Source organism: Mercenaria mercenaria, chromosome 14 (assembly GCF_021730395.1).
Source record: "Mercenaria mercenaria strain notata chromosome 14, MADL_Memer_1, whole genome shotgun sequence".
In the NCBI taxonomy this organism is placed as follows: Eukaryota; Metazoa; Mollusca; class Bivalvia; order Venerida; family Veneridae; genus Mercenaria; species Mercenaria mercenaria.
The window spans coordinates 15,695,697-15,707,789 of record NC_069374.1 but is presented as its reverse complement, the minus strand read 5'-3'; the positions used below and the strand labels follow the sequence as shown (position 1 = coordinate 15,707,789).

Sequence of the window (12,093 nt, the reverse complement as noted above, 5' to 3'; positions counted from 1 at the left end):
TCCAATGTTTTAATATTATATATTGTCTTGAGAAAGATAGTAACGTTGTCGTTTTAATAAATTACTTACACGTTGCCATTAACTCGTAATACGACTTTCAGTTCCGTATTCCGAGTTCAGGTTTTATTCTATTTCTTCTGACAAGTGACCTTACGCCATGACTTCCATCGAATGTGCAGAACTACCTTAACTAGGAACATATAATAGTGCTATATGAGTTCGAAGATTACCCAACATTGCAAGCTAGTTTAACTGGTACAGTACCAGTACTACTGTTATATCATTGGCATGTTAGCTGTCAGCTGTAATTATTACAATAGAATAACTTTACAAAGTATAAAACTAGAGGATATTTAATGACTATAGCAACATGCTTGCGGCTGAGTCGACGTTTCGCAGTTGGCAATAACTTCGAATAAAATTACATACATGTCTGCAATAGAAAATCAGCTGAACACCGTAAATTTCTTTTATGTCTCCTTGGAATTTAACGACAATCGGTCACTATAGATTATAATGATGGACATACATGGTCTGTGACATGAAATTTTGGAAATCTGAGCAAAGAGCAATTTTAAAGACTTAGGAAATCATCGACAGCAATCTTTAAATACCATTGTAGTTAATCGATCTTGAAAATTGTCTTAATCATACACTAGCGGTACCTTTCATAACTCGATAAGACATAATTCACAAAAGGATAGAGAAATAAATGAAAAGAAAAAATTTCTAACTACTTGTTCCAGACTAACGTACTTTTACGTTTACCGATTGAAATCTTTTTTATTGTTCAGATGATACAAACTATTTTTGTTAAATGTATTTTCTATTGATTTAAAAATATAATCGATTGCGATTGATTGCGGAAATCATTGCAAAAAGTTGGCGTTATAGAGCCGTCTCTTGCGTTGGTCGCAACGCATCCCCTTACTTTACGAAATGACCACAGCAGATACATGTTCTTACTTAATGCATTATGTTTCAAAAAAGTAAATCTTGAAGACGTCTATGAATGATCTGTGTATTTACTGAAATCAAACTTTTGTTAGTTGGCCACAATACGACACATAACAAGTCCAATACGAAATTCTTTGATCAATAAGACAATACACATGATACTGACTGATATGTGTACTATAAGATTTGACATAATGAAATTATTAGTACTCCATTAACTAATGTAAAATACAAGAAAAAGAATATTAGACAAATAACGTGAGACAAAATTTGTATCTATTTCTTGAAAAGTCATTAGTTTCCGTACAGTAAATCCAGAAAGAAACCCCAATACACATATTGAACACAAGGAACACACATGGGAAAACAATCCTTGAAGCAACATCAATCTTTAAGGCAACACTTTGGTATCTCCTGTTTGTTTGCATATCGTCTCCTTTTTCATCGCCACTTCTCTGGAACGACAATTTAGGTACGAAGTAAAACAATACATTGAAGAATAAAATATAGTAATGTTTTGTTTCAAAAGCAAGAAGTTTAAGAAGTTGCACTTGGGTTTGACCAAGAGGCCGGTTGTAGAAAAAATGGATAATGACAGTAAAAAATAAATGTCTTGTCAGTGAATTAAAACTAACTTAAAGTGTGTATGAGTTAATACTGTTATGAAATAATCAAAATATTGGCAATACCATTTTTACATTTGATTTTAGGAAATAGCAATAGCTTCTTTGAGGCTAATGTTTTAGGAACCGATAAGTGGGTCTCTTTGATTAAAACTGATTGGTGGGTCCAAATTTTAAATACAAATTTAATTGGGACTCTAATTAACCAAATATGATGTACAGTATTCTTATTACATTTCTTCTAAAATTAGCAGAATTCTAAACAATTGAGCAAATAATTATATCCTTATAAAAATATTATTATTTTGTCAATAAAGGTTGTATATCTGAATATCAATGTTTTTGTTAGGATCCAATGTATTTAATTTTCTTCAAACTCATTAAAATAACCAACAAGAATATGTATTTAAACACAGTAAGTGTAGTTTCGTACCCTTTGTGCATAGATATAAACCACAAGATACTGTAATAGTGCCAAGAAAACAAGGACCAGGCAAGTGGACGTGTAAACGTCTATAGCTTTTGTATAAGACACCTTAGGCAGTTGTGAATTCACATCAGCATTGTGCGTAACCATGGTGAGAACAGTCACCACGCCCAGGCCTAATCTCTCCGAGGCGGCATTGACGTCTATCCAGAAAGATATCCATGATATAATCACGGAAATGACGCAAGGGATGTACATCTGCATCAGGTAATATCCCATATTTCTCACGAAATGTAGTTCCATGCTAGCACAGCTGAAGTTACCTGAAACAAGAAATATCTTATGTTTGAACAACAAGGATACTTACCGTATTTACTATGTATTTAAGTTGCTGGAGTAATAAAAATGATAGTTTTCTTACAATTTCTATATTATTTTATCTATAAATGATTTCAATGATTGAAAAGTATCTGCTTTGGTCAAATGTGCCACATTTCTTTGTAAATGTTGAAGAAGTAATGCTACTAAACCACAAAGAATTCCCGCTATTCTTTTCACGGGAAAAATCATTTTATGATTGCTTAATCAAATGATGGTGATTTTTAGAATTATTTGCATTAAACTTGCTGCAATGACTTTACATTCTAAATACATTCAGAAGTGAAAATATTTTGTTATATCAGAAAAAATAAGGTCCTGCAATTGTCATTACTTTATGTATGCACAAATACACCATAAAAACTTTTTAAACTTTTATCAGATACTATGGAATATACACTGGTGATACAGGATGACCCAAAGATCATTTTATCAGTCATAAAGGCAGCTAACACTATGAAGAAAAGTGTCTTTTTTCCAGCAAAACTGTACGATCTAGGCCCTAAATATTCTATGACAACAACATTTAGAATTATTTGACTGTTTTATAGTCATGTTAAAGCCAAGTACTGGATTTTAAAATTCCTTTTATTAACATTAGGTTCGTCTTCAGCAGAGATATATTTTGACGAAACAAGATCCTTTTTTTTCTGAAACAAATTTTAGAATATTTTAATGTGATATTTGGACCATCTAAATGGACACATATATGAAAAGCAAGATAACCGCAAAGAAATCAGATTAAAATATAAAGCTAAGCACGTTCTAACTGTACTTGGTCGTTCCAGAAAGGTAATATAGGTATCTTACCGTCCTCGTTTTGTACAGTTATTTTGTTCGTTTCTATATTAAGTAGATGGAAATTTGGCAATGCTGTACCACTGTTCCCTTTCAACACTACTGGATTATTTGCCTTCCATTTCAAAACAATGGCCTGTTCATCGTGTAAAACTGGAAATAAATAGAAATAATCAGCGTTCATAAAAAGATAGATCAAATTGCAAGCGCACGATATCCTAATGATGTAATTTAAACCGGGTTCAGCTACATTTCCAAATTCTTTAATGTAGCAGTATTAAAGAAAATAAACATATTTTTGTAGATGAGGAGTGGGGAGATTAAAATAATTTTGACGAGATTTTCTCAGTATTTTCTCCTGGACTACATAGTCATAGAAATGTAGCCTGTGGTGATGTGATAGTGATGTACTTCGAAATATAATCCTTATTTTATTTTTTCTGTGTCCTATGACATATTCCATTCATTATAAAAACTAAGTTCATTGATCATCAAGATCAAAGTTAAAATTTAAAACACAAATGTCAGATGAAATTAGTAGGTCTATTTGACAGGATGATTTGTTGAAAGTTGAATAGAATTTACGTATAATGCCAAAAACCCTTCCACTGAAAGGGTAAATATACGAGAAAGCCTCTTGAAGTATGTCCAACTTATGACTATCACATATTTTACTCACAGCTTTCCATTGCAATCATGCAAGTCTGCTTGTCAAACGGGTAAGCACGAAAATCCATTGGACAGCCCGCCGTCAATGAAAATCTAGAATTTAATAAAACGATGTGTGCAACAGCAATTTGTATTGCAAAATTGTATAGTAAAACAGAATACAAGACTGGATAAAGATTACTGTTTAATTTAATGATTGACATCTTGTTCAAATGGTCAGGAAAAATGTTTTAAGCAGTCTTATTGATCTATTTGTCGTTCTTTTCTGGAGCACAAATCCAGACTATTTATGCTTTTGTTCTCAGCAGAATGTTTTTTTTAGTATTTCGATAGTGATAATGTGTATGGAACGCTGAGCACTTTTGCAAATAAACTGAAATATCGACCCTGAATTAATAGATTAATGAATTTTTCGTGCACAATAAGGCAAATAATAATACAATTCAAGCCTGCTTCTAGTCGGCAATCAATGACTAAAGGTATTCCATTAATGCACTCTTTACGCTTGGGAGAATGATTGTTCTATAAAGTAGATTATTTAACCATATTTTTTCTCAAAACATCTATGTATCCGAAGGAAATTCAACAAGCAAAAACGTAGAATCATGTGCGCTATTTATGCAAAAATTGTTTATCTGTTCCCTTTTTACAACGAGCGTCTATAGATGGACTTCTTCACGTATAGCACCATATTTCATGATGTAGATTTTAATTAACCTTTTCATTACTGTAGATTTACCTATTTTCAATAAAAACGTAAAGTTCAAATGATCCAAATAAGTTTTACAGGTCTTTTTCCTTGATTTTTCACATGACACCAGGTATCACTTAGAGTTTTTTTGTTATTGCTTATTCTATTTTACTATTTTTACTTGATTTCCCTTTTCACTGCTTACTTTATTTTTTTTATTATTATTATTTTACGTCAAAGCATATGATTTATTAAAATCAGTTTTAAGAAAGATAATAGCTGGCTGTTTAACTTTTCAAACACAGATTTACGGTAAGATTTATGTTATACTTTGAGCGGCTGCCAAGCTTTATTCTAGGTTTTCCTTTTCTGTGAAAATGACAGATTCTCATCGTTCATCACAAAGTCTGATATAAAGGATAGATAAACCATTTTTGCAGTAAATCTACGTTATGGTGCATACAGTTAAGAAATACAGTTAAGAAATGCATTTTATTACAAATATCGGATATAGTTACCTTGACGAGTATGTCACATTTCCTCCAATATAAAATGTATACTTCTTATTTGGCACGAATGTTTTGTGGACATACACTCGTTTTTCGTTAAGAAAATATAGTTCAGGGGTCCACAGACGATCAACCAATTCATTATCAAAGACAACTTTGTCTACATCTGTAACACCATACTGGCCTAAGTGGTCGTTTTTAAAACTAAACCTTAAGAGGAATGTTAAGGAAATATCCTGAAAATTAATGTGAATTAAGGTTAAATTTTGTGAAAAAAGAAAGTAAAACCATGAATAAAAGAGACAACAAATACATAAATTCTGAATTTTAGATTAATATCAGATATTGCCTGTCTTGATCTTCATAAAAAAAAAACAAAGATCAGAAACTATACTGCTTATTTTTGAAAGCCGGTAACTCATTTGATATGCGCCGTGGCGTAAAACAAAGTAGTTATTAATTCATTTATGCCTCCCTTTTGACCGCCGAATATCAGAATGATTTTATATTGTATATAAACGTTATCAGATATATGCCTTGAAAAGGTATAAACTTAAACATAATAGAATGTGATGTTATTCTGAAGAAGCAATGGATAAAAGATTAAAACTGTTTTTAATGGGAATAATATAGAAATAGGCGTGTCCTGTGATATGAAAATATGACTTAACATTAATGATCGTTATGTAAGCTATGATAGCCATTAACTTTAATATTTTGAGTAACAAAAAGCAATATACCATGTCATTCTCGTTGATAGAATCGAAACTTTCAATAGCGAGTTCAACTGTTACCACTGCTGCCCTACCTGTAATAATTGTATAGTCTATCTAATATCATTAAAATGGAATTCCGTCTTTGCCTATGCTAGAGGGATAAGGGGTATTACACTTGCCATTACTTGTCAAACCTTTTTGCCCTGTTTCATTTTATTCTTCCGAGGGATCTTCTTACAAATTATCTTAAGCATTAAAACAGAAATCTTTAAGTGTTTTGTCACCTTAAAACGTCTCCCCGTATTTGGATACGGTATAATTATATTTTCTAGTCCTTTGGGGTCATAACGTCCATTTAATATCTTTTTGATAAAATTCTGCTTAAGCTGGTGCTATGGGGCTCGGGAATTTGTTGCAATTTCTATACCTCTCATGAACAGAACCAGTCAAAAGGGGTCTGCTATATTTTGTTTGGTTGCATTCAATGATTCCAAAATTTAATTGCATGTACTTGATTGTAAACAAATTTTAAAAAAATATATGAAATGAAAATAAGATCGTCCATGAGATTTGAGTGCAAATTAGTAAAGGTGCAAATCCTGATAAGTAAAACAGTTTGAGGCACTCTCATATTACCTGAAACATGAAATCAAAACATTACACTAACGAGTCAAACGATTCGAGATGCTACCATTATACCTAATACATGAAATGGAGAAATTGACAAAACCTGTCAAAACCAGATGGATATGTAGGAGTCTTACCATCCTCTTTGCTCGGTAGAGCTCTGAATTGCATATCCTCTTCCTTTAAGAAATCGGAAAAATCATTCCTGAAACGAAATAGTACAAGTTTTACATACATATTCGTGTATTAGATTTCAAAACAGAAGGAATTTGCATGTATTGAACGTGCTTATTGTAAATAACCGATTATTCTATATATACATACATGTTCTCGAGAATTATCGCTATAATATTGCAAATATTTCTATAAAAAGAATGACGGATACATATAATTGACAGTGAAAAGACCGAATAATATTCAAAACATTTCCCTATAGAATGGTATGGATGGATTTGCACATGACATATGACATATATATGTAATTCAACAATATGGATATAAATACAGGGAAAAAAAGAAGAAAGTGAATTAGATCCACCAATATTACAAACTCGATTTTAAAAAAAGAAAAAGAATTTTTTTTTATATTTAAACCAGAGCTTAATTCAAGACCTAATTAACTACTTAAGAATAACGTTCTTTTATTTTGATGTCGTTCCTGTGCGACGTTATTGACGTTATTATCACTCTTAAGGATCTGCACAAGGAGTGAAACCGGCTAAGTTCCTTTATATTTGTTATTGGCCAGAATCTGAATAAACCACATAATTATGTAATATATATATAGACAAAGAATTGCATGTAGACAACCAACGAGGACTATCAAATAAATAAGAGAGACTTGCTATCCCTTCATGGTATTAGGAATTGAAAATGTGTTAATGAAAGAAATGGGCTTACTTTCGAGAAGGCGTTAGACTGAAGGGTCAATTAAACATTACACATTGATGTATTTATAAATCTTAAAGGTTTATTTTTGTACGAAGTTTATAATGTCTGTTTAAATCAAAATGATGTTTTATGCAACTGATTTTTTCCCTTTAATTTCCTACAACACAATGGAACCTTTTGAAGAAAAATATCAAGGACAGTAATCTAATAGGAATAGACAGATATATGACAAACTGAGAGAACATTTATTTTGCTTGGTAGCAATCTATGCTTCAAAGATTACTTTTGATAGGTGTTTGTTTACAATGATTTATGTTGTTATTAGACAAAATAAAGAGTGAAAATGTCAAAAATGTGATATACTCTGGATAGCCAGGAAGGACCATTTGTTGTATATATAAATGCAGTGTTACATGAGTTTGAATCTGAAAATATGAAGACATTAAAATCTTTATGCACATGGATGGAACTTTATTTCATGAACTCTTGGAATTAGTCATGCCTTTTATGGAGTGATAAGTATTTCTTATATTTTCTAGACAGTGTTACAGATAAATATATTGAAGCCTTTCAAAATCTGTTCTAGAAATACATTCTACAGCGTTAACAATTAGCTCATTAAAATCACCTATTTGACCATGTGTGGGTACACCTCAAGTTTACAAAGAAAAATTTGTACATTATGTTGTAGACACATTTGAATTATAATCTAAGTTTATATAAAAAGGTGTACTGTAGAAACTACCTATAATAACACAAAGTGCCATTAACTCCATTTAATTTATATATTTTCAGGACAAGTTAGTATAATGCAATAATTCTTTGCTACTTATTTACATATTTCCGCCACAGTAACTATAAGATATACCATGTTGTATGATCCCATATAAAGCAAGTACATTTTATCAATTTGCAGGAATACGTTTATGATTGACATTTAATCAAAAAGTAATTTCAAGCCTTGAAAAGAAAGTGGATAAACTTCATTTGCGTTGGATCATTCCACCAAGTTTTGCCGAGGATTTAGTAAGATAGCTATAGGTTATTAGCTTTGTATCGGGAAATATGCATGAGTTCTTCAATGGAAATATTGCGCGACTTTAGGAGCGCAATATTCTTCCGCTGAAGAACGAGTGCATATTTCCCGATGCAAAGATAATAACCTTTTTATTACATATGCATCTACACGTATAAATATTATGTAAATATCATAAATATGTTCAATAGCCTGAATTGGATTGACAATACTGAACTAAACAGAAAAAAAATAGTGCAACAACACAAACTGAATTACGTCACACACCCGATATGAAATTCAGGTGTCAGTGTATGGAAAAATATTGACGTTTCCGTTACCAGTGTAACTTAACGGGGAATATAAATGAGTATGTAATAATATTCCGCACAAGCTGATTTGAATATTACATATTTGTGAATTAGGTGTATCTTTATGTTTCTAATTTAAGGATTCTTAAGTAAAGATTTGTTCTAACCACATGAACGGAATATATACATTTAATTTGTTACAAAAAAGTAAAATTAAAGTTTATGACGATTTTTAGAGGTTGTTACAACCTCTTTCAATTTGTCTGTGTGATAATAATGAGTGGCAATTTACAACACGTTATTCCTAAAATGTCTAGGTAGAGCGGATGTGAAGAATATATTTTCAAAATTTAACAGTAACAGAAATCGATGTATCTGTGTGTTTTATATTACATACGTATGCTTTTACTATCAGACCATTTTTGACAGGTGGACTGCAGCTGAGATCGCAACCTTTTTTTTAATCAAATACAATGAAAACTATTCAAATTTCAAGAGCAACGTCCGTAATTTAGCGGCTTAGTCATTTGAAAGAATATATGAATGAAAAAGTAGCATAGTTTTGTAAAAATTCAAAAACATGGAATTGGTAAATTGCATATTAGCTCACGACAGCGGACAAGTGTGTGAAGTTTCAATCCATTCCCTTGAGTGGGTATTGTGATACCAGCTTACATATAAAACTGCTAAGTCAAGAAGGGGATTTAATTTCGTAAAAATGCACAGTTATGAAACATGTGCACTGCATGTCAGAACATCACAGTGAATTAATGTGTGAAGTTTCAATCCATTCCCATTATATAATTAGTGGCTAGTTAGGTACAAGCTTACAAACAAAAATTTCATTAAAAACTGTTAAGTCGAAAAAGAGCAATAGTTTTGCTCAAATGGAAAGCAGAGAAATGGAACCTTAGCGCTGCATGTCAGATCATCACAGTGAACAAGTGTGTTAAGTTTCAGTACATTCCCATCAATGGGTACTATGATACCAGCCTATATACAAAACCTTATCAAAAAAAACCTTGCTAAGTCGAAAATACATAGGAATTTTGTAAAAAATGGAAAAACAGAGTTATGGAACATTTACAATGTAAATTTACCACAGTTAATAAATATATTAAGTGTGGTGTTACAGAAAACATATTAATGAACTGAAGAACTAAATTGAAATGAAGCGGTTAGACAGGAACATTATCAGTAAATGATTAGGTCGGCCGGTGGATTAGTGGTAACACACTTGACTGTCAATCCAGAGGTCCGGGGTTCGAATCCCGGTCCAGGCACTGGAAATTTCTGAGATGCTCTTGAGTGTCTCCCACCTAACTAGAAGTCTGTATTGGTTCTTCCCAGGGCACGTTAAAGAACCAGACTGTCTACTCGAAAAGAGCTAGGGTTCTGTCAGTCTGTTCTGGGGAGCTTTATCTCACTCTGTCCCTCTGGCCAGATCGCTCTGTGTCTGTACTAGTAGAGGATGATTTCGCGCCCTGTGTGGCTGCAGTATATGTAAAGCGCCTTTGAACGTGTTTATCATGAAAAGGGCGCTATATAAATCTGGTATAATAATAATAATTATAATAATAATAATAATTCCGATATACCACGAAAATGATGCATTCTAATTCTACCTTCAAAAAAGTAATAAAAGGACAAGCATTTAATATTAATTAAAGTCTTATTTCAACTTAAAGTTTGATAAAATGAAATGCATACCATATCCTGTAGATTCCTTTGGTTATGATAACCCCCTACTGGTGCCCTGAAACAAAATATACTATTTCTTACCCGTATTACTTTGCTTTATGTTATATTTACCGATCATTAAAGTCCCTCAATTTTTTAGTACAGCTGCCACAATATTTCACCAGCAAAGCCGTGTAAATCAAAACCCTGCACAAGAACATTTCTCCACTGTCACTCACTTTCCCTCATTCATTACATATTGTTTATTTTATCTCCCTAGGTAATATTTTATCGATGTAAATTTTCTGCTACTACAGTATGCCGCAACGCTTCTAATTCAAATGGAGACTCTAAGCGTGTGCAATCATCTACTACCTAATTAACATAATTATATATTTCGTGTTATCCATTCATAGTTATGTTTTGAAAGCATTTTCAGAGAGATGAAATATTTCTGTTTTTCAGTGAATGTTCTAATAATGATGTGATTCAGCTATCGACCGACGAGAAAGTTTAGTTTAAACCAAGACAGTCAGACTGAGCATTACGTAATCCGTTGAAAGCTATATTAGTGACATAACCTGTTTATTTATTGAACGATTCTTTAACCAAATCTACAAACTTTTGATTCCCGAGACAGACTTAGTTAGGAATCTTTATTTGTAAAGAACAAAGTTCGTTTCCCAATAGATAGATATTGCATTATCATTTATACAACATTGCATTATCATTTATACGACATCGCAGATTTAACATTTTATCCTGTGTGGTAAGGTACTCTGATCATTGGATGTTCGTAGTTAAGAAAAGCTGTCAGGAACATCAACCGAACTACACAAGGATGCTCAACAATAATTTTAATTTGTTACGATCATCATTGCAGAATTTAGTTCCTATTTCAATCGAAAAGAAAAACAACTTGTCAACTATAAAACTAATTTCGCCAAAAATATTTTTTAGAGAACGAGACAGGTTTTCCTTATATGGCTACCGTTTTAGACTTTGGAAATCGTCTGGGCACGAACATGATTTCAATTTCAGTAAGATGTTCTAATGTCTAAGCACACATGGGTGATTACCTTTTAATTCATTACGGATAATTCCACTTTGTCTGTAGTTGAATGTTTAAAAATCTCTTTTCCTAAATTACTAATCTTGTTTAAAAAGAAATTTACAGAGATAAACCTTTGATGGTACTCTACCAAGCATATTCAAGCTATTATGAATCGTTCAAAAACATCGCGACCAGAAGGTGACATCATGTTTTCATATATGTTTAAGATCGACAATTTAAAATGTTTTCGCCAGAAAATAAACAATTTCCTCAAAATATCTTTGGCGATCCTCTTCAAGAATGTTCAATTGGTTTTCGATTCACCATAAAATGGCCCATATAATGAAAATTAGGTTTAAAGGTTTTTGCCCTTAAGTGTATTCAAGTGAACCTATTTGAACATACTTGAGAAAAATTCACCCAAGGAGGCCTTTCACGAACTTAAGTGATATTAAGTCATATACTAGTAAAGGATTTTCTATTTTAGCTTAGGCTGCCCATAGGTTCACTCAAGTAGAACCACTTTAATTCTTTATAGCTCTTAGGCAGCCACTAACTGCAGTCAAATTGGACAGATTAAAGGTTAATGCAAAAGTGCGTTTGATATATCCGACTTTAAGCTTTGGCGGCACCTGTAGTGTAGTCAAATAGAATCACATTATTAAAGGTAACAAGAGTATTATACTATTTCCAGTTCTTCTTCCACTTCAACCCAGTTACCAACACAAAATACCAAAACAATGCTAC

At 32.1% G+C, this 12,093-nt stretch overlaps 1 protein-coding gene across 1 annotated transcript; it reads right to left on the bottom strand.

Moving 5' to 3' along the window:
* Positions 1 to 1,007: 1,007 nt before the first annotated feature.
* On the bottom strand, positions 1,008 to 10,760 carry LOC123528004 (glycine receptor subunit alphaZ1-like). The gene is made up of 8 exons (XM_053522977.1): positions 10,425 to 10,760; positions 6,533 to 6,600; positions 5,793 to 5,860; positions 5,062 to 5,288; positions 3,863 to 3,945; positions 3,196 to 3,336; positions 2,014 to 2,330; positions 1,008 to 1,412 (listed from the first exon to the last, which is right to left on the bottom strand). Exons 1-8 carry the CDS (start codon positions 10,511 to 10,513, stop codon positions 1,203 to 1,205), a joined length of 1,203 nt encoding a protein of 400 aa, XP_053378952.1. The 5' UTR covers positions 10,514 to 10,760; the 3' UTR covers positions 1,008 to 1,202.
* Between the last annotated feature and the right edge of the window lie 1,333 nt (positions 10,761 to 12,093).

Bases quoted from the DNA above. Each gene is read 5' to 3' on its own strand.
- LOC123528004 (XM_053522977.1), bottom strand. From the start codon at position 10,513: ATGTTCTTGTGCAGGGTTTTGATTTACACGGCTTTGCTGGTGAAATAT. The intron at 5,861-6,532 runs GTAAGACTCCTA...CAATTATTACAG, and splicing joins TCTACCGAGCAAAGAGGATG to GTAGGGCAGCAGTGGTAACA. The intron at 1,413-2,013 runs GTACGAAACTAC...TTGTCGTTCCAG, and splicing joins TTTATATCTATGCACAAAGG to AGAAGTGGCGATGAAAAAGG.